The 22,398-nt window shown below is 55.9% G+C and overlaps 3 protein-coding genes across 3 annotated transcripts; 1 reads left to right on the plus strand and 2 right to left on the minus strand.

Moving 5' to 3' along the window:
- Positions 1 to 106: 106 nt before the first annotated feature.
- IUM83_07341 (uncharacterized protein) lies at positions 107 to 17,161 on the minus strand (the record flags this gene model as incomplete). Its single annotated transcript, XM_067931627.1, has 3 exons — positions 107 to 301; positions 16,426 to 16,827; positions 16,919 to 17,161. 3 exons carry the CDS (start codon positions 17,159 to 17,161, stop codon positions 107 to 109), a joined length of 840 nt encoding a protein of 279 aa, XP_067798928.1.
- A 1,334-nt stretch (positions 17,162 to 18,495) lies between these two features.
- IUM83_07342 (snf2 domain containing protein) lies at positions 18,496 to 21,213 on the plus strand (the record flags this gene model as incomplete). The annotated part of the gene is made up of 1 exon (XM_067931628.1): positions 18,496 to 21,213. The coding sequence occupies one exon, from the start codon at positions 18,496 to 18,498 to the stop codon at positions 21,211 to 21,213; it is 2,718 nt and encodes a 905-aa protein (XP_067798929.1).
- Positions 21,214 to 21,785: 572 nt separating this feature from the next.
- On the minus strand, positions 21,786 to 22,301 carry IUM83_07343 (peptidyl-prolyl cis-trans isomerase; the record flags this gene model as incomplete). Its single annotated transcript, XM_067931629.1, has 1 exon — positions 21,786 to 22,301. The coding sequence occupies one exon, from the start codon at positions 22,299 to 22,301 to the stop codon at positions 21,786 to 21,788; it is 516 nt and encodes a 171-aa protein (XP_067798930.1).
- Positions 22,302 to 22,398: the final 97 nt, after the last annotated feature.

Below are 22,398 nucleotides of genomic sequence, written 5' to 3' on the forward strand. Positions count from 1 at the left end.
TTGGTATTGTTACAAGTTGAGTTACAGTTTTTTACAGTAGTAGAACATGCCAGTGCATCATACTACAAAACAACACAGCTATACCATCGTGAAGTGCTCGGGGCTATTATCTCGTCTCCAATAACGAAAAGTCAGCGGCAGCAGCTTGCTCGGCCAAGCGCAGAACCTCGTCTGGATCCTCCATCTCTTCCATGAATGCAATCTCTTCGTCCTCGTTTTCCTCCTCATCTTCACCAGCCGATTCGATACGCTTCACAACCGGCACCCCGGTCTCTTCTTCAAAACTTTCCCTTTCACCTACCTCACCAGTATCAGTCCCATCAGGAATTTCACGGCTCTCCTCAACTAAGTTGGTAAAAGTTGTAACGTGGTCGGCCGACACTTCTGTGGCTTCGATCGACACAGATTCCTCGACCAAATCACTGACCAGGTCACCCACATACACAGGCTGCTCCGCTTCAACATCCGTCAGATCACTCGATTCAGCATCAACATCGACCACTTCAGCTTCCTGCTTTGTATCGACATCAGAGCCCTCAGCTTCAGTCGAAGAAGCCAACTCCGCCTCCTCTGCATCTGCCTCGACCTCAGGAACAGCAAACGCTTCCTCGCTGCTTTCCTCGTTCATCCCAGGAGTCTCGCTTTCGGAATACTCCACCAACACATCCTCCTTAGCCTCGTTGTCCAGCAAAATATCAACGTCTTCTTCCAATGCGAATCCAGCGGTCGCAGTTTCCATATCAGCGAGCACTGCCAGGTCATCTTCGCCATTGCTAGCCACAACCTCGACGTCATGCTCATGCGTGCCCACGTCATCCTCCTCAACCTCGACATGATCCGCCAACTCTTCGACGACGTGCTCAACGCCATTTTCGTTCACCTCAGCGGTGACAGCATCCTCGTCACCAACAGTTTCCTCATCACCAACACTATCTTCGTCAAGAAAAACTTCCGCTTCAACAGCACCTTCCTCGTCAACAACAGCCTCCTCGTCAACAACAGCCTCCTCGTCAACAACAGCCTCCTCGTCAACAACAGCATCCTCGTCAACAACGCTATCTTCGTCAACAGCACCTTCCTCGTCAACAGCAGCCTCCTCGTCAACGACAGCATCCTCGTCCACCACAGATTCCTCGCTCAACGAGCTAGCAGCACTTGCCTCAGACACAACCTCCTCCTCCTCAACAACGTCACTCACACCGAAAGACAGCTTAGCTTCGACCTCGGTCACGATCGGCTCTTCACCCAGGGCATTGTCGTTGACAGCGTCTTCTTCGAGTAATGTTTCCTTCTCTACCATATATTCGATCGAGTCAACCGCCTCATCATTCCTTTCCTCAGGCACAAGCTCTTCGTTCACTTCAACAGCAGAAACACCATCCGACTCGGATACCGGCACTGACGCTTCAACGTCAATGAGAAGCGAAGACTCGTCATCCGCGTCCTGCACAACAGACTCAAGGTCCTCGCTGAGCGTGTTCAAAGGATAGTCATCTGATGCAGCTTTCGTTTCGAGGTCGTCAGGGAACGATGACCCCTCACCAGCGTTCTCCACCTCCACTTCCGACTCCGACTTCGATGCGGCAGTCACCTCGACATCAGTCTCACTCGGCTCAATCTCTTCGGCGACGTTCGTCACCAGCTCGGCGGCTTCCTCCTCGGACTCATCGACAGAGACATCGTCAGACTCAACCTCGGATTCTACCACGTTCGCGTCCACTTGATCAGGTGCAGCAGACCCTTTTTCATCGTCACCCAACGCGTCTTGAGTCTCCAGATCAGTGGACGGGATTTCGGCAGACTCGACGCCAATAACTTCTTCCGTCTGCTCTGCAACAGTCTCTGGGTACGACAAATCCAACCCCTCCTGATACACTTCCACCTCCACAACGTCGCCCTCCGATTCCGCGCTGCTCTCGTCAGAAATAACACCGGCCGCTCCGTCGTTGATGTCAATCACTGCAGTTTCTGACGCTTCCTCGACAACACTATCAGCGTCGGACTCGACAGAGGCATCCACTTCTTCACCATCGACAGAGGCGTTCACTTCGTCACCATCGACAGAACTCAAATACACGTCATCGTGGCCTGCCACGGACTCAGCCACTTCATTAGAGCTGCCCACGTGGTCATCGTTCTCCGACGACACCTCCTTCACTTCAGTCTCAACGAAAACGGCTGATTCGTCTTCGCTGGCAGCGAATGACTCATCGACCTCCATCAGCGGATCAACTTCCGATTCCAGATCATTAATCGGTGTTTCCAGCGTAGCAGGTTGTTCAACCTCGACCTCAGCGGATCCAGAAAAACTGTTCTCGTCAGTAACAAGTGCCGCGTCTCCCTCCTCAGAGAAAACTGCAGCACCGTCATCCACCACCAACGACGCGTCGTCCATCGCAACATTATCGGGCTCTGGTACATGAAGCTCGTCCTGGAATTGATCACTTTCCTCCTCGATCGGCGCTTGTTCTGGCGCGTCAGCAACCACAGCATCTTCAGTCTCGGTTTCACCGCTTCTCTCGACAAAATACTCCTCCTCACCGACGAAACCTTCGTCTTCCACCTCCTCACCAGCTTCAACAAGGGAATTCATCAGCGCATCGAGTTCGTTGTCTTCATCTAGCGGAGCAACATCGGCGGTATCATTCTCAACAACGATGTCCGATACCACCGTCGTCTTTTGCTCCAAAGCCTCATCAAAACCTGCAAGCTCCATCACAGTTGACCACACAAACGAACCCACGTCCAGCGACACATCCACCACAGGCTTCGCGTAGCTGTCGTAAAACTCCTGCGACGGAACTTGTTCCTTCACACTCACTATCCACGGAGCACCAAACGAGTCCGGCGAAAACGGCACCATCCTTGCCAAATCCAGAAGCTCCAAACCCGACATATTCGTCCACAGCGCACTCTCACGAGATTTCCATTCCACGCAAAAGCACGCTTCGGGGTGCGATTGGACCACGTAGTCGCCCACGCGCTCGTATGTGAACGCCTCCAGCTCCTTCTTCAGAGAAGTGCACTCCTCAGCAGACTCGAGATCCTGATCGTCATTGTCAAGAGCATGGCACTCCCACGCATCCAGCACCACAAAACTGACGAACACAGCGCCAAGCGAGAAGTACAGCAGCACTGACAACCAAAACACCAGCGACAGCGTGCGCACGAAGCAGCCGCGACTCTTTCCCGCACCCTTACTTCCCATACGGGCGCGGTGCGCACGCTCCAGCACCTCCAGGTTCTCCTCCAGATGCTTCACGCTTAGCGCTCCATACTTACCCTTCAACAAACCAACAAGCTCGCGCTCCTTGCCTGCGTACTGCTTCGCGACAATCGGGACGTTTTTCAGCTTGTCAGGCTGGTGTTTTTTGTACAGATCCTTCAACAAACCCTCCAGCGTCACGGTGGGAGCATCAGCCGCACTCTTGGTCTGCATTTGGGTCGCAGGGTCAGACGCATTGTGGCGTTGCCGGAGACCCGAAGGACCTACGTTGCTATCCATTCCACCAACTGGAGGCGGAGAGGGCCAATCGAATTGATCACGCTGGACTGGAGGAGGAGGCCCGTTCATGACTGGAGGTCCATCGATGGTTGCTCCAGACGACTCCGTATTCTCGCTAGTTTCCTGAGCCATTGGGAACGATGGCGGAGGAGAACCGGAGAAAGGAGGGATGGTGCCGCCCGATCGACGCTGGCGGGGTGGCACGCGCGATCCTCGGCCTGGAGACGTCTTTCCGCTCGGACTTGGAGCCGTCACCGTTCCATTTGCCACCTCTGGCGTTTGTGAGCTGGACACTTCATTTTCCGGAGGAAGAACCACCGGCGGCGGAGCTGGCGGTGTATTCGCGCTAAGATCGACGCTGCTTGCAGGTGTAGGAGGGTGGAAGAACTGAGGATGCCGCGGATGGCCCTGACGCCCAGGCTTCTGATGGGTCAAGGCATCGGATGATTTTGTGGTGTCTTGGCCATTCTTAGTTTCGCTGCTGGAGGTTGTAGTGGCGGCGTTGCCGATGAACGCACCGGAACCACTACCATTTTCGAAGCGAGTCTTTAGCGCACCCACCTTCGCTGCACCATACCGCTTCGTGAGCTCAGTGAACAGCCATTTTTCGCGACCGGCGTATCTCTTCCCGTACACTTTCGCCATCTTCAGGCGCTTTTTGTCCACCTCCGTAAAGAAGTCCACCAGCAATGTCTCCAACGATACTGGTTCAGTGGTGACAGTCTTGGTCTCATTCTGAGTAGGATTAGCGGGATTAGGTGGTTCGGGCTTCAAGATTGGGGAAGCTGGAGGAGGAACGTTCAGTAGTGGCGCGTTTACAGCATCTTGCTTACTCGCAGGATAATCGGACGCTTGTTCTGCGAGTAAACCTTGGTCGGACGCACCGTTAGCAGTTTCCAAGCTCTCCTGAATACCCAGAGGCGATGATTTTATCGGCATCTCTTCCGGCGGCAATATTGCAGATTCCTGCATTTCATCTTGGCTACTCGAGTCGCACTCAGCTTTGGCAACACCTCTAGGGGTTTCGCTATTTGACTGATGTTCGTAGGGACTTTCATGGATTGGAGGCATCGCTCCAATCTGAAGCAACGGGTCAGCTAGTGTAGCATGCTCCATTAGTGGCATCTGATCTTGTACCGGAGGATCATAAGCTGCATGAGGTGTCTCGGGAGGAATACTGTCTTGCTGTTGAGGATAAGGCGGTGACAGCAGCGTTGAACCGACATCGTATACTGGAGCTTCGTCCTGTGGATCGAATGAAACAGCCTCCCGCTGTGCAAAAGCAGATTCCGTTGACAAGTCTTGCTCCGTCTGGTGGCTTCGAATGCCGTCATCGGATACAAGAACTTGGTCTCGCACACGACGAGGAGACATTAGCACTGATCTCAGCTCGTAGTCATCTGCGCTAGCTGTGGATAGATGCTGAGAAGACGTTGGCAAAGTCACCACTGGGTCCAATCCAGTTGACCCTATGGTGAAGACAGGAGGCAAGTTCTTCATCGGAGTTGCGCCCCCTGATGCCCACGGATCCCAAAGTGGCCGGTGCGGCGATCGCGGTGATAGAACTCCAAGCTGGGTAGACTGTTCATCGACTCTCTGTCGATTCAGTGGATGTAGAGTAGGCGACGGGAGCTGCCTCAGGGGCGTGGTACGCTGTAATGCTTCCAGTGAAAGCGCTGGGGCCTCTCGCGACTCTCGCAGGGGTGTCAGCTGCTCGTACGTCATGGTGCGGGGTTGAACCTCTCTAATTTCTTTTGCGATATATGCCATACCGTCATGAGAGGAGACGTTACTGCGGACAGGAGTGCATCTCGCCTGTGCCGTCTCCGCCTTCTCCAACTTGGCTGCAAGCTCGCGAATGCGCTGTTCCTTCTCCTCCAGCCTCTGCTGCGCTATTCGTCGATCCCGCTCCACCTCGTGCATAGTTCTCTGCAGCTCGTTGAGCTTCGCCAGCGACTGGTACAGCTCTTCTTCCGTGTGCTGCTTCGTCTGGAGCAGCTGCTTGCGCAAGCTCGCCTCCGATATCTGCAGCTCGTGCAGGTACGTGAGCAGGCTGTTGACGCTGTCGCGCGTGGGCAGCAGCTTGGACACGATCCGCTCCCCGTTGCGCGCCTGTCGTCGCCTGGCGGGGGAGAACCTGGTCTGGTCCGCCTCCGGACACGAGCGCGGGCCGTTCTTCTTCTCGTCGTACACGGGCGAAAAGACGTCCTCCGAGCTGTTGGCACGCGACCCGGAGGCCGCGCGACTGGCCCCGTGCGCCGACAGCTCCATCCTGACTCTCTGGGCCGCGCTGAGGCCCCTGTCACGGTTGCACGTGGCGTAGCTCGCCCTGCCCTGAGGCGTCCGCGGGGGCTGAACAGCCTCAGCGGCAGCAGCAGCAGCAGAAGAAGAAGAAGAAGAAGAAGAAGAAGAAACAGCCGGGGCTAGACACAGCGGCGGGACTGCGGCGGCCTTGTGCTGCAGGGCGGAGGGGGACACTTGCCGGCCGTCGGGCGTCGGGGACTTGCGCTGGGGCGGGGGCTGCGGCAGCAACAGCACACGGGACAGTCAGTCAGCACTCGGCGCACAGCGGCCGACAGGGACGGCAGGCGTAGCGCAGCGTACGTCGTGTCGGCCGCCGAGCTGCTCCGGTCTCCAGCTGTGCGCGCCGGGGGTGGAGACATGCGACGGGGACTCGCTGCTGCCGTTGTCGCTGTTGTTGTCGTCGGCGCGTGGCGGTGGCTGCCGCCGTGCGAGGCGTTCCATTCTCCAGGGCAGAACAATTAATTGTTCGAGCAAAGTTGTAGCGTACGGAGAATTCAGAGTACTCTTAAACTTAGCTGTGTACCTACATACCAAGCGCAATTCGGCGCATTAACTCGCTAATGTAAAATACCCCAACTGTCTTTAATTCTCCAGGCAAAATTGCTGAGGTAGTTAAGCCTTTTGGGGTGGTGCCCTCCGCTCTAGTTTGCCCAACTGCACGCCCCAAGCTTTCGCTGCCCAAGGAGCGATAGACGGGACCACGAAGTCGCGCGGCACGTCGCGATGACCATACAGCTGCTCGAATGTGGCCAGCATCGGCTCGACGCGCTTTGTCCACTTAGATGCTGCGATCTTCGAGTCGAAGCCGATAGCTTCCAACGAATCCATGACGCGCGCAGCCTGGACGAAATAGGTGCCGAGCCTGCGGAAGTTACCTAGACGGTCCCTAGCTTGACGCCATGCGCTGCAGTCGGCCACGACGCGTCCGATGGTACCACAAATGTTCGAGGCACTCGGCAATGACCGTGGGGTCGATGAAAAGCCAGCAGCGCTGGCACAATGCGCGTGCTCCACTCGAATTCGAAAGTGTTCCAAACAAAGCCCAACTCCACTAATCGAGTCTTGTCACGCGAAACTTGGGTGGAGTAAGCGTTTTGACTTCGAATTGTGCAAACGACGACCCTAGCTTGCGACCCCATGACTGTGCTGGCCAGTTCTCATGCGATGGTGCCACAAAAGAATACGGCACTCGACAATGGCCGTGCAATTGATTAAAAGACTCCAGTGCCGGCATGATGCGCTCGCGCCACTCAGCCTCATAAAACTCCCACACAGAACCCAACTCCTCTAACCGAGTCTTGTCACGCAAAGCCTGAGTAGGATTGGCTACGGATCTTATCGATGACTCTTCCAAGGTTCAGGCCCCGCGACTCTGTTGGCCAGTTCTCACCTGATGGTACCACAAAAGAATTCGGCACTCGACAATGACCGTGCAGTCCATGAAAAGTCTCCAGTGCCGGCATGATGCGCTCGCGCCACTCAGCCTCATAAAACTCCCACACAGAACCCAACTTCTCTAACCGAGTCTTGTCACGCAAAGCCTGGGTAGGATTGGCTACGGATCGCGCTGATGACGTTACCAAGGTGCAGACCCCACGACTCTGTTGGCCAGTTTTCATTCGATGATGCCACAAAAGAAAATGGCACTCGGCAATGACCGTGCAGTCCATGAAAAGTCTCTAGCGCAGGCATGATGCGTTCACTCCACTCAGACTCATAAAAGTCCCACACAAAACCCAGTTCCTTTAATCGAGCTTTGTCACGTGAAATCTGTGTCGAGTAAGTACTTCGACTACGAACCCCACTGACGACACTTCCGAGGTTCAGACCCCATGACCCTGATGGCCATGATGCGTGGGATGGCACCACAAATGTTCGAGGCACTCGGCAATGGCTGTTCAGTCGATGAAAAGCCTCCAAACCTGGCATGATGCGCTCGCTCCACTCGAGTTTAGAATTGTCCCACGCGAAACCCAACTCTTCCAACACCCGCTTGTCTCGGTTCACACCGAGATAGCCACCCGGATCTGCTGAGCGGCAGCCCCCAAACGCATTCCCCAAAGTGCTTCTGGCCACGGGAGGGACGATGGAACTGTAAACGTGCTCTTCACGTTGCAGTGACCAAACTCCTCACGAAACACCCTCAGTGCGGGCATGATTTTCTCGCGCCAGTCGCGATCAGACAATGTTGAGTCGTGGCAAAACTTCAGTCGTTCCAGCTCGTCCTTATCCGCATCCACCTGCCTCGCGAAGTCACGTCGGTTGCGGATATTCCCGACCTTGCAACCCAAATAGTAACCTCGCAAGTGCTCAGGCCATTCGAGACTCCCCTGCGGAATGCGGAACTTATCACCTACGTCTGTACGTCCATTCAGGTCGTAGAACCTGCGCAGTGCTGGCAGAAGGAAGTGGTCCCACTTGTATTGAGTCCGATCCCAGGCGAACGGCATCCCGTCCAGCTCCTTCTTCTGCGTCGGGTCGATCCTGTGTCCTCCCTCCCTCCACTGCTTCCGCAGCCACGCGGCGTGTTTGCCCAGCGGATACCCCCACGCTGCTCTGGGCCAGGCCTCGCGACCGGCACCATCAGGTGCTTCTTCAGCTGGAGGAACGTCAGGAGCGAGGGCTTAAACCGCCGCCTGCCACGCCGCGGCGTCCTCTACAGCCAGAGTCTTCCACTGTCCGTCGCGCGCTCTCGCGTCCGAGGAGAAGGGGCGGGGCGGCTCGCAGCGGCGCTGGAGCAAGGGCCACCGACTCTCCTCCAGGCAGCAGACACCAGGCGCCACGATCCCCGCAGCGCGGACGGCCCCGGCGCGCAGCAGGCTGCTCCGCAACACCAGCCACAGCAGTTGAGTGGCGAAACTCTTTTCACAAATTTCCCTCTGGCCAACGACAATTATTTTGGGGGAATTTGCAATTTGGTCAGGTGTTTGACTGGGAATTTTGCAATTCGGTCAGGCGTTTGCTAATCAGTCGGGACTTGCGAAACTTAGAATTATGGCACTGCTAAAATTAGAATAGCTAACCTGCAGCCATGCAACCAACGCCCACTCCACAACATATAGCATGGAAGTCATGCTCCGGACACCTCATCCGTATCAATGCCACCGAAGCAGACCCGCGTGTTGCTCACACTGCTCATCAATTTGCTCGCTAAGGGCTACTCGAGCACAAACGCGAGGGTCTCAAGGGGACTATGGCGGTCACTGCTTCATCAGCTAGCTACCCCTTACGCATCAAAAAGAATAGACCGTTCGATTGATCGACCCCGGCAACGGTTAAGGGGTTTAGTGGAGCAGTTTTGATTAATGTAATGCAAGTAGAAGTAAATGCGAAGCTAAAACCACCTAGGGCCCAGGTGACGATGTAGTTCCAGTTGTTGTCTTCTTTCGCAGGTTGTGACCCCTTTCGCGACAGCGTGAGCAGACGACCGGCGAGTCGTCGGGTATACATTCTCTTCGGCTGCGTACCCGTTTTGTTTTTTGGGCGACTGGGTCTACGGTATGATTCGGGACCTTCTGTCGTGCCATCACCGATTGCCGACTCGATATCTATAGGGATCATCGAGTTGGCGAAGATGGCTTGCAGGTATCCATAGCGATAATAGGGTGCAACTGAAGTGAACACCGACAAATGCATATTTTGGAGCGCAGCACAGCCATGCACGCATGGGTATTGATACTCCGCCCAAAGACCACAGGTGCAATGATTCGCATCCAAGTCAACTACCCGATCCAAACCATTCGTGCGTTGAACAGCAAACTTGCCATTTCCCAGATGCACCACCATTCGTTTGCGTCCTGCTTTCTTGTTGACATTCAGGTTTATCAAACATCGTAGAGGCAATGTAGAGAGTACCATTATCCGCTCCACGCAAATGACATGCATCTAGAGCAATTATTGGCATACAATACTGGAGCGTATCCGCCGTATAAATGCCGTAAATGAGACACAATCGTTTGAACTTGTTATTGTGGGTTCACTCGAAAGCTACAATCGTTACGGGGTTATTTACGACGAACATATCCAAGTAACTTTGAAGGATAGCTGTGTTGTAGGCTGAGAACCGATCCCTCCTGTAACTGTTCCAACACACGCCAAGCCGCATGGTAAGAAATCGTTAGCCCATAAGCGCTGCGCGCTCAGTTGGCAACCAGCTTCAGACTCTTCCCGTCTCGGTTACACTCCATACAATCTCGAGCAACTTCAACCAAGAATGCCTGGCTTACTTGGGATTGTAGCCGCTGATGTAGATCCGTGTGCGCAACATGGGTGGCAGAATGAGTTTTGTCCAGATAGGTTATACGCACGACCCCTGTGTTCGACGATCGAGATCCGCGCAGCTGAAAGGAACACTCGGCATGTGATGAGAAGACCACTTTTAAGAAGTCGCGTCGATTTGAGGGCTTATTGTGAGCAAAACCGTGAACAACGCAGTATCGCGCAACGCTAGCCTTCAACTCCTTGATGCTGGCGAATCCCATGCCACCGTCAAGCTCCACATCATCGTCTGCGTCCTCCATTACAGGACTTCTTGCCTGGAAGCGAAAATATGTTGTGGAGTGGTGGATGGGCGTTGGTTGCATGGCTGCAGGTTAGCTATTCTAATTTTAGGAGTGCCATAATTCTAAGTTTCGCAAGTCCTGACTAATTAGCAAACGCCTGACCGAATTGCAAATTCCCAGTCAAACACCTGACCAAATTGCAAATTCCCCACTGACAGGTCATTTGTATCACAAAAATGCGGCTTGGTCAACCTCAAAGTTCAGGGCTAAAATTCTAACTTGTTTTTCACCTCGGCAAGTGTGGCCATCCTAAAGTTCGTCTACAACGTGGGCGCCCTCAGTGCTGACAGCGGGCGCTGCAGTCTTGGCCGCCTCGAAAGGCTCCACCAGCCGAGCGAGAACCTCATTCACGGCAGAAGCGAGGCCACCGCTCTCCGCTTCTTCCGTAGCAGGAGCAGACAGCTCGTGCTGCGAGCCTGAAATATCCTCACCAATGCTGCCAATGCTGCCAGGTGCAGCCTCTTCCGTGTCCTCTACTCCCTCGTTGGAGATCAATTGCTCCTCATCACCTGTCATCAACTCTTCGTCGTCGGTCTTAGCCATACCAACTACTTCGTCGACGGCAACCGTGGGTTGTTCAGCAACATGAACAAGCAGCTCTTCGCTTCCAATTTGCTCGCTCGACTCCTCAGCGGAAGCGCCAACCTCGTCGTCCGCCGCTACTTCTGTGGCTTCAATCGACACAGAATCCTCAACCAAATCACTGACCAGGTCACCCACATACACAGGCTGCTCCGCTTCAACATCCGTCAGATCACTCGATTCAGCATCAACATCGACCACTTCAGCTTCCTGCTTTGTATCGACATCAGAGCCCTCAGCTTCAGTCGAAGAAGCCAACTCCGCCTCCTCTGCATCTGCCTCGACCTCAGGAACAGCAAACGCTTCCTCGCTGCTTTCCTCGTTCATCCCAGGAGTCTCGCTTTCGGAATACTCCATCAACACATCCTCCTTAGCCTCGTTGTCCAGCAAAATATCAACGTCTTCTTCCAATGCGAATCCAGGGGTCGCAGTTTCCATATCAGCGAGCACTGCCAGGTCATCTTCGCCATTGCTAGCCACAACCTCGACGTCATGCTCATGCGTGCCCACGTCATCCTCCTCAACCTCGACATGATCCGCCAACTCTTCGACGACGTGCTCAACGCCATCTTCGTTCACCTCGGCAGCGACAGCATCCTCGTCACCAACAGTTTCCTCATCACCAACACTATCTTCGTCAAGAAAAACTTCCGCTTCAACAGCACCTTCCTCGTCAACAACAGCCTCCTCGTCAACAACAGCATCCTCGTCAACAACGCTATCTTCGTCAACAGCACCTTCCTCGTCAACAGCAGCCTCCTCGTCAACGACAGCATCCTCGTCCACCACAGATTCCTCGCTCAACGAGCTCGCAGCACTTGCCTCAGACACAACCTCCTCCTCCTCAACAACAACGTCGCTCACACCGAAAGACAGCTTAGCTTCGACCTCGGTCACGATCGGCTCTTCACCCAGGGCATTGTCGTTGACAGCGTCTTCTTCGAGTAATGTTTCCTTCTCTACCATATATTCGATCGAGTCAACCGCCTCATCATTCCTTTCCTCAGGCACAAGCTCTTCGTTCACTTCAACAGCAGAAACACCATCCGACTCGGATACCGGCACTGACGCTTCAACGTCAATGAGAAGCGAAGACTCGTCATCCGCGTCCTGCACAACAGACTCAAGGTCCTCGCTGAGCGTGTTCACAGGATAGTCATCTGATGCAGCTTTCGTTTCGAGGTCGTCAGGGAACGATGACCCCTCACCAGCGTTCTCCACCTCCACTTCCGACTCCGACTTCGATTCGGCAGTCACCTCGACATCAGTCTCACTCGGCTCAATCTCTTCGGCGACGTTCGTCACCAGCCCGGCGGCTTCCTCCTCGGACTCATCGACAGAGACATTGTCAGACTCAACCTCGGATTCTACCACGTTCGCGACCACTTGATCAGGTGCAGCAGACCCTTTTTCATCGTCACCCAACGCGTCTTGAGTCTCCAGATCAGTGGACGGGATTTCGGCAGACTCGACGCCAATAACTTCTTCCGTCTGCTCTGCAACAGTCTCTGGGTACGACAAATCCAACCCCTCCTGATACACTTCCACCTCCACAACGTCGCCCTCCGATTCCGCGCTGCTCTCGTCAGAAACAACACCGGCCGCTCCGTCGTTGATGTCAATCACTGCAGTTTCTGACGCTTCCTCGACAACACTATCAGCGTCGGACTCGACAGAGGCATCCACTTCTTCACCATCGACAGAGGCGTTCACTTCGTCACCATCGACAGAACTCAAATACACGTCATCGTGGCCTGCCACGGACTCAGCCACTTCATTAGAGCTGCCCACGTGGTCATCGTTCTCCGACGACACCTCCTTCACTTCAGTCTCAACGAAAACGGCTGATTCGTCTTCGCTGGCAGCGAATGACTCATCGACCTCCATCAGCGGATCAACTTCCGATTCCAGATCATTAATCGGTGTTTCCAGCGTAGCAGGTTGTTCAACCTCGACCTCAGCGGATCCAGAAAAACTGTTTTCGTCAGTAACAAGTGCCGCGTCTCCCTCCTCAGAGAAAACTGCAGCACCGTCATCCACCACCAACGACGCGTCGTCCATCGCAACATTATCGGGCTCTGGTACATGAAGCTCGTCCTGGAATTGATCACTTTCCTCCTCGATCGGCGCTTGTTCTGGCGCGTCAGCAACCACAGCATCTTCAGTCTCGGTTTCACCGCTTCTCTCGACAAAATACTCCTCCTCACCAGCTTCAACAAGGGAATTCATCAGCGCATCGAGTTCGTTGTCTTCATCTAGCGGAGCAACATCGGCGGTATCATTCTCAACAACGATGTCCGATACCACCGTCGTCTTTTGCTCCAAAGCCTCATCAAAACCTGCAAGCTCCATCACAGTTGACCACACGAACGAACCCACGTCCAGCGACACGTCCACCACAGGCTTCGCGTAGCTGTCGTAAAACTCCTGCGACGGAACTTGTTCCTTCACACTCACTATCCACGGAGCACCAAACGAGTCCGGCGAAAACGGCACCATCCTTGCCAAATCCAGAAGCTCCAAACCCGACATATTCGTCCACAGCGCACTCTCACGAGATTTCCATTCCACGCAAAAGCACGCTTCGGGGTGCGATTGGACCACGTAGTCGCCCACGCGCTCGTATGTGAACGCCTCCAGCTCCTTCTTCAGAGAAGTGCACTCCTCAGCAGACTCGAGATCCTGATCGTCATTGTCAAGAGCATGGCACTCCCACGCATCCAGCACCACAAAACTGACGAACACAGCGCCAAGCGAGAAGTACAGCAGCACTGACAACCAAAACACCAGCGACAGCGTGCGCACGAAGCAGCCGCGACTCTTTCCCGCACCCTTACTTCCCATACGGGCGCGGTGCGCACGCTCCAGCACCTCCAGGTTCTCCTCCAGATGCTTCACGCTTAGCGCTCCATACTTACCCTTCAACAAACCAACAAGCTCGCGCTCCTTGCCTGCGTACTGCTTCGCGACAATCGGGACGTTTTTCAGCTTGTCAGGCTGGTGTTTTTTGTACAGATCCTTCAACAAACCCTCCAGCGTCACGGTGGGAGCATCAGCCGCACTCTTGGTCTGCATTTGGGTCGCAGGGTCAGACGCATTGTGGCGTTGCCGGAGACCCGAAGGACCTACGTTGCTATCCATTCCACCAACTGGAGGCGGAGAGGGCCAATCGAATTGATCACGCTGGACTGGAGGAGGAGGCCCGTTCATGACTGGAGGTCCATCGATGGTTGCTCCAGACGACTCCGTATTCTCGCTAGTTTCCTGAGCCATTGGGAACGATGGCGGAGGAGGACCGGAGAAAGGAGGGATGGTGCCGCCCGATCGACGCTGGCGGGGTGACACGCGCGATCCTCGGCCTGGAGACGTCTTTCCGCTCGGACTTGGAGCCGTCACCGTTCCATTTGCCACCTCTGGCGTTTGTGAGCTGGACACTTCATTTTCCGGAGGAAGAACCACCGGCGGCGGAGCTGGCGGTGTATTCGCGCTAAGATCGACGCTGCTTGCAGGTGTAGGAGGGTGGAAGAACTGAGGATGCCGCGGGTGGCCCTGACGCCCAGGCTTCTGATGGGTCAAGGCATCGGATGATTTTGTGGTGTCTTGGCCATTCTTAGTTTCGCTGCTGGAGGTTGTAGTGGAGGCGTTGCCGATGAACGCACCGGAACCGCTACCATTTTCGAAGCGAGTCTTTAGCGCACCCACCTTCGCTGCACCATACCGCTTCGTGAGCTCAGTGAACAGCCATTTTTCGCGACCGGCGTATCTCTTCCCGTACACCTTCGCCATCTTCAGGCGTTTCTTGTCCACCTCCGTAAAGAAGTCCACCAGCAATGTCTCCAACGATACTGGTTCAGTGGTGACAGTCTTGGTCGCATTCTGAGTGTTGGATGCCGAGGAAGCCAAAGGAGGGGTAGCTCCTAGCGGTGGGCCATCCATAATGTCAGTAGCAGCATTTGGCGTTTGAACGTCCGGTGCTTGCCCAAGCTGACTGTTTGGAACGATTTCACTTGGGGATGTGATAGAATTGACCGCATTTGTTTCACGAGAAACGCCATCGGCCGTAGCATGTGGTGGTATTGTGCCTGAAGCTGCTCCATCAATAGTCGGCGTAGGGGGCACCATACCGTCGTTGCTTTCCGGTGGGACGGAGGACACACCGGGATGCACTTCTTGCTGAGCTGAGAAACTACTCCACTCTTTGGCATCGCTCTCTGCAGTAGCAACACTTTCTACCTGCTGCTCCATAGAGTTTCTGTTGGGCAGATGTGTCTGCGCAGCAGGTCCATCTTGTGACGGAGACTCCATGAATGGAACTTCTTGTTGAGTGTGCAGACTTTCATTTTGCACCTCAGGCGACACAAAGCTTTGTTCGTCCGGGTACGGCGGCGGCGGCATTGCCGCCACACTAAATAGTGGGTCCGGGTACTGAGGCGAAAAATCTTGCTGAGGATGCGCCATTGTAGACTCGTTTTGTTCCATCTGAGCAGAGTTGCCAGACTCCGAAGCTACAACCTGACTCGGCACTCGGCGTGGGGACATCAACACCGACTTAAGCTCGTACTCTCCAGCAGCGTTCGAGTTCGAGTCAGTTGTAGACGCCTGAGCAGTCACTGTCGATGCAGATACCACAGGATCTAACCCCGTCGATCCAATATTGAACACCGGGGGGAGGTTTTTCATTGGGGTAGCACCTCCGGAAGCCCACGGATCCCAGAGTGGCCGGTTTGGTGATCGAGGTGATGCGAGGCCAAACTGAGCAGAACGGGAATTATCCTTAGGTTGGTCAGGATGCAGGGGAGGCGGTGAGACCTTGTCTTGCGACGTTACGGCTGGCTGCACGGGGAGAGCAGGAGCCTGTGTAGATCCTTCTTTCACGTTCGCCTCCTGAAGCCGTGGTTGCTCCGCAGCCGTCAATGTTGTCTCCACTGGCGGGGTGACTTCCTCTGCAATTGGTGGTAGCTCATCAACGCCAGGCGGAGCACTATTCCTCGCTTTTGCAGCCTCCGCCTGCTTCAACTTGGCTGCAAGATCGCGGATGAGTTGCTCCTGTTCCTCCAGCTTCCGCCGCGCTTGTTCGCGATCCCTCTCCACTTCCTGCATAGTCCTCTCCAGCTCGCTCACTTTCGACAACGAGTGAGACAACTCCTCCTCTGTATGCTGCTTCGTCTTCACCAGCTGCTTGCGCAGACTCGCCTCCGAGAGCTGCAACTCACGCACATACCCCATCAGACTATTCACACTCGTGCGCGTCGGCAGCAGCTTGGACGCGACTAGCTCGTTACTGCGCAGCTGCCGCAACTTGTCAATGGAGAACTGGGGCTGTTTGGTGCTGTTGAAAGTGGACGGGCATGACTGCGGGCCGTTCTTCTCTTCGTCGTAGACCGGCGGCGGGGCGTTCACGAACATGTTCTCCGAGCTGTTGGCCCTGGAGCCGGCCCGGCTGCCCGCGTGGGCCGACAGCTCCATGCGCACGCGCTGCGCCGCGCTGATCCCGCCCTCGTCGTCCGTCGTGGGCTTGCCCAGCGGCGTCTTGGGCGGCTGCACGCCCCGCGCAGCGTCGCTGTCAGTCTCCTGCGTCATCTCCAGTTCGCTCTCAGCACCAGCAGACGGAGGGGGAGGGGGGGCCGCCGACTGCTGCACCGGTGGGGTGCCAAACAGCGACGCGGCAGACGCGAGGTCCTGCGACGCAGCAGCAGCAGCAGCAGCCGGCGCCTCCTCTTTGGCCGCGACGGACGAGGCCCAGCTCAGCCGCGACACCTGCTCCTGCTCCGCCTGCGGGGCGCCGAAGCCCTCGATCTCGCTGCCGCTCCAGCTCACGTTGCTGTCGATGGACGAGGACGACGGGCGCTTGCGGTGCTTGCCGTACAGCGGCGACTGCGGCAGTGGCAAGACAGAGAGAGAGACAGAGGCGTTAGCATCTTTCTACCCAGCCATCATCCGGGGGAAAGCGCGGCGGTCTACGCACGTCGTGGCGTCCTCCGACGCGCCCCGGCCGCCAGCCGCGTCTGGTGGCGCCCGCGCTCGTGGTCACAGACGCGCGCGCGCCGTGGAAGCCGAAGGATTGCGGCGCGTGCGGCTGCTGGGGCGGCGGCGGCGGCCCGCTCTGCTCACTGCTGCCGCCGGTGGTGGTTGTGGGAGGAAAGGCGCTGCGCTGCGCGAACCCCGCGGGGGGAGCGCCGAACCCGCGCGGCGGCACCTTCCTCTCCATGTCGCTCTGCGCTCTCGAGGCTTCTTCCGCTACTGCCGGCCGCCACGTGCCTGCCCTCCCGCTGGTAGTGGTTAACGCAACATTAAAGTTTCTTTAAAGACCAATAAGGTTGCTTGAGCAACATTAATGTTAATCATATTTTCCGATTACTTTACTTTTGTATACCTATTATTTTTAATGAGTAAATTACCAGAATATTTCTTGATGAGTAAACTACCATGAAATTCCTGTAAAGTATTTCATTTGGTAAAATTTTCGAGTTCTGCTGGAAAGCCGTCTCATTCCATCCGGATGGACTGCAAGCCGAACCAGCAACTTGCGTGCTGTTCCGATGAGACGTACGTTCCTTATTATGGTTTGCTAACCTGCGTTCCTGTCTCTGCATCTAGCCACATACTCGTGTTCACAGAGCTAAACAACGCAAGCGAACGTGTTAGCGTACAAGTTCGTCGAGCGCAAGAGCATCGAATAAACGAAAGCGGATCCGCGTGCGGGGCGTAGTGCACGATGGAGCAATGTTTCTTGTCCATATTGCGGTCCGGTTGATTTATTAACTTTTACTTCAGTAAGTTAAAAAAGCACCAGTGTCGCTAATTTACCTGCGATGTGGTATGCTTGCGAAAGCCTGGAAACTAGCGATGTCAATCTAGTGGTTGAGGTCTTTTCTATCAAGGGGCGCTGGATAATCTTTGCTGCGCCAGGTGTTAGCCGGGTGGCACACGTGGTCGGCCTCCAGGCTACCGTCCTTGCTCGACTCGTTTGTCTGCTGCGGCCACACTAGGTCCAGAGACCCTGCACACGGCGTTGCCGCGCGCAAGATAGTAGATGGCGCTCTAGTTGGCGCAGGGCTTCACCTCACGAGCTTGAGGAAGCTACAACACAGGAGCAAGACCTGGAAGGCCATCAGTTGCTTCTCACGCGGTCTACCTGCTTGGCGGCGCATACTCGTAAATGTGCTCGACCGCCTTGCTGAATGTAATACGCGGGATCTGAGCGACAGGCAGCGCCATCTTCTGCCGCCAGCTCCTGGCGTGTCGTCAGTCGAGTCGATTGGAGTGGAGTGAGCAGCGGTCCGTGCTTCTTACTGAACTGAGGCATCGCGCTTGCATTAATCTTATTCTTAAAGTCTTCGCTGCTATTGTTACTTTCCATAAATTACGGATTGCGCCCAGATATAAAGTTGCTACAGGTGAAAGCTAAGGTTGCGTTACGGCCTGCCTGATGGTATATTCGTGTGGAGTTACACAGATGTACCCCGTTCCTGGTACCCTTTTTGCGCGGGACTCCGTTGCCGCCAAAAAAAAAATATTTTCAAAGACGAAGGTGCCCGCGCCATGGGCAGGGCCAAGCGCAAGTCCATCACGCAGGCGTCCATCGAGGCGTTCGTGGGTCCGAGCGCGGCGTCACGCGTGGCGGAGGACGTGCAGTTCAAGGTGCCGTTCCTGCCGCTCACGGCGCCCGAGGAGCCCACGCCCGCGGCCTTCCGCGCGGCCACGCCGCTGTACGAGCACCAGCGCCGCTCGCTGCACCGCATGCTGCAGATCGAGGCGCGGGACGAGGCCGTGGCCAGGTTCAACTTCGGCATGCTGGACTACTTCTCCAAGGGCGGCTGCCTAGCGGACGCCATCGGCACGGGCAAGACGGCCACGATGCTGGCGCTCCTCGCCGGCGAGCCGCGCGACTACGCGGCCGGCGCCAACCTGCTGGTGGCGCCGTCGCACCTGCTGGCGCAGTGGAAGCTCGAGGTGGACAAGTTCGTCAAGCCCGGCGAGATCGACGTCGTGCTCGGCCTCAGGCAGTACATGGAGCTGGTGGAGAACCCGGCGGCCCGAGCCGACATCTCCAACCGCATGCTCGTGCTTGTCGGCGTGGAGGAGGCCGTCAAGTCCAGGAACCACTACTACAAGCACGGCCAGCTGTACGCCACGGAGCTGCAGGTGAGAGGGCGGCCAAAGCCACTGGCGGTGGACCCCATCGCGCTGCAGGAGTACGAGGAGGCAGCCAAGTTCGTGCACAAGGCGTACAGCGGCCCGCTCTGGGTCTCGCCGCTGCATCTGCCGCAGAAGTCGTGGAGACGCGTCATCTTTGAGGAGGTGCAGGACCTCGTGCTGCCCGGCAAGAGCGCGCGGGACTGCTTCATCCAGCTCACGCACCGGAGCCTGAACGTGTGGCTGATCACGGCCACGCCGTTCCCCGGAAAGGCAGAGTCCATGTACGCGAACAACCAGTTGCTAGGATTCAAACGACTGCGCCTGCTGCCGCAAGACCCCGCATTTGACGAGATCAAGCGGAAGCTCTATCTGCGCAACTGCGCGCAGGTGAAGCAACAGGCTATCACCGATAAGATTAAGGTGGACGAAACGTACATCCCGGTCAAGCTGCATCCGAAGGAGCTGCTGCTGTACAAGATCGAGCGTGTTCTTGCGGTGAAGCAATCTGAGTACGATGTATTTGCACTTGGAGATGTGGACGTCTTGGCCGCTGGCGGAAAAGAGGGTACTGCGGACACTTTCATCCCAGAGGAAACGCCAGTCAGCGGTAAGGATGCAGTGTCGGAGATGTTGTGGGGTGAGCAGTACAAGTCCGCTCGTCAGAGCTGCGTGCACGCTGGTATCTCTGATCGTATCATTGAGCGCGAACGCGGGGGCAAGCAAAATGGCTCTAAGGACACCCCAACACCTCCACTGACCAAAATCAAGAGTCCCAGCGAGGTGTATCGCGATGAAAACTATCACTTAAATCGGCAACTGGCAGTAGCGAAAAAGCGCAAGAACGAAGTGGTTGTTATGGAGGCTGCAACTCGCAACACGGTCCAGATCTGTCGTGCAATTCGCTTGAACGCGTACGCCAATGTGCAGGACTGTTTTGATGACCTGGAGGGGTCTGGTCTTAGCAAGTTTTTCGACGATAGTGGAGAGTCTAAACTGGGCTTCCGTATGCTGTATAAGCACTATCCGTTTGGTGATGACATGCCAGAGCCAACTGAGCTGTTGTTTTACCATCAGGGTGAGATTGAAGACTATATATTGAAGTACTTCAACACGATGGACAAGGTCGAAAAACTCGCCAAGATCATGGAATCGACATTGAATGAACGCTGTCCACGCGCCCGCGCCGTCGTAGAAGAGCAACTCAAGCAGGTGACTGAGTGTGTGGCTCTAGTCAGCTCTAAAGAGGTTCGACAAGATGATGCGATTGAGAAAATGCCCGCTTACGGCAGCAAAATTGGTGCGCTGGTGCAGTACCTGAGTCGCCTACCGACGATTAAAGTCGTAATCTTCACGATGTGGGATCGAGCTCTGCGCGTTGTGGCCAAGGCCCTTCGTTTAGCTAACATCACGAGCGCCGTGTTTCTTCAGCACCAGTCAAGTGAGACCAAGTCCGCCCATGTTGCATCCTTCCACAGCGGCGACATCCAGGTCCTTATCCTGAACTCACTTACAAGCGCCTCGGGAATCAACTTGCAAGTGGCGTCGCACGTCATCTTCTTAGACCCGGTCGGATTCAGTCCGATGCAGGCCAGTACGCTAGAACAGCAAGCTATCGGCCGTGTGCTGCGTATGGGCCAGACAAATGAGCTCGTGACTGTGGTCCGGTTTATTGCTGAGGACACGATGGAGGCAACACTTTACGACGACATCCACGAAGCAACCACCAAGGTAGTTGCAGCAGAGGATTCGTTCTTCGACGGTGAGCGCGACGATGCGTACGTGTGCGCCGACTTCGCTGCGCCAGTTCGACGAGTGGTGCGTATGTTCGCCCCTGCCGCTGATGGTGCTGCAGCAGAAGACGAAGAAATCCAGATTGAGGGCTCCATGTCGATCGAGGAGGCCATCACTCACCGGATAGAGCAGGCTGCAGCAGAGGGCGAGATCTTCGACCTTACAGAGGACGCGCCGATGAATCTGGAGGAGCAATTAGCCGCTGCGCGAGAACACGACACCACCCCTCAATTTAAGAAGCGTCGCACACGTGGCAATGCTGGCAACCCCGCGCCGGTTGCTGTTGCCTACGAAGACGCCATGGTGAAGAACGAGCCGCAACGCGCATAACGTTGCAGCTCGTGCTCCCCATGTCTCTAGTATACTTTATCGGTGGCGTGCCATCACCACCAGCGTAGCAGATACCTGTGCATCCTACCTAACGTTAAAGCTCATGATGCTCATGCCCGTGCCAAAGTTGACGTATCTTTTGAGACTTCTTCTCCGCCGTGACGTCTTGTCCGCATTGCGCGCCTTCATCACTTGCGTTGGCGACAAGATCTGCAAGCAGATCCGCAAGACTCGGGCGCCTCGATCGCACCACACACATACACACACGTGGCTACATTCCATGGTCGCAGATCTCAACATCGTGCTCGGCGAAAGATCCTCCAACTTGGAGTCCAAGGCGGGGGGGGAGAGAACATGAGCCAGCAAGAATCAACCAGTACTGTACATGTACAACAAAGGATTGGAGGCAGACAAAGAGCAGGTGAAGGAAAGGGGGAAAGAAGCATCCGTTTAATTATCCATGTGACGCAGGCGCGTCCGCGGCCCACTAGCGCCCAGCGCTGCAGCTCCGCAGGCGCCGCCGTCGCTAGTCACTCAGCAATCAGTGGCGGGCGAGAGGCTGGCTGGCCTGCTTACAGCTCGCCACAGTTGGCGATGACGACGGCCTTCTTGGTCTGGCCCGACTGCGAGCCCACGGCCTCGATGTTCTTGACGACATCCATGCCGTCCACCACGCGGCCGAAGACCACGTGCTTGCCGTCCAGCCACGAGGTCTCCACCGTGCAGATGAAGAACTGCGAGCCGTTCGTGTTGGGGCCGGCGTTGGCCATGGACAGGATGCCCTCGCCCTTGTGCTTGAGCAGGAAGTTCTCGTCCGGGAACTTCTCGCCGTAGATCGACTCGCCGCCCGTGCCGTTGCCGCGCGTGAAGTCGCCGCCCTGGCACATGAAGTTGGGGATCACGCGGTGGAAGGCGCTGCCCTTGTAGTGCAGCGGCTTGCCCGAGCGGCCCACGCCCTTCTCGCCCGTGCACAGCGCGCGGAAGTTCTCGGCCGTCTTGGGCACCTTGTCGGCGAACAGCTCGAACGTGATGCGGCCGGCGGGGGCGCCGCCAACGGTCATGTCGAAGAACACCTGCGGGTTCGGCATCTTGAGGCTTGGATCTCTTGCTTGCTTGCGACTTGGGGAATACGCGAGTGGCTCGATGGTGTCCATCGGCGCTCCCCCCTCCTGGATACCGTGCTTG

The sequence above is a fragment of the Phytophthora cinnamomi genome (assembly GCF_018691715.1).
Source record: "Phytophthora cinnamomi strain GKB4 chromosome Unknown Contig6, whole genome shotgun sequence".
Taxonomy (NCBI): domain Eukaryota; phylum Oomycota; class Peronosporomycetes; order Peronosporales; family Peronosporaceae; genus Phytophthora; species Phytophthora cinnamomi.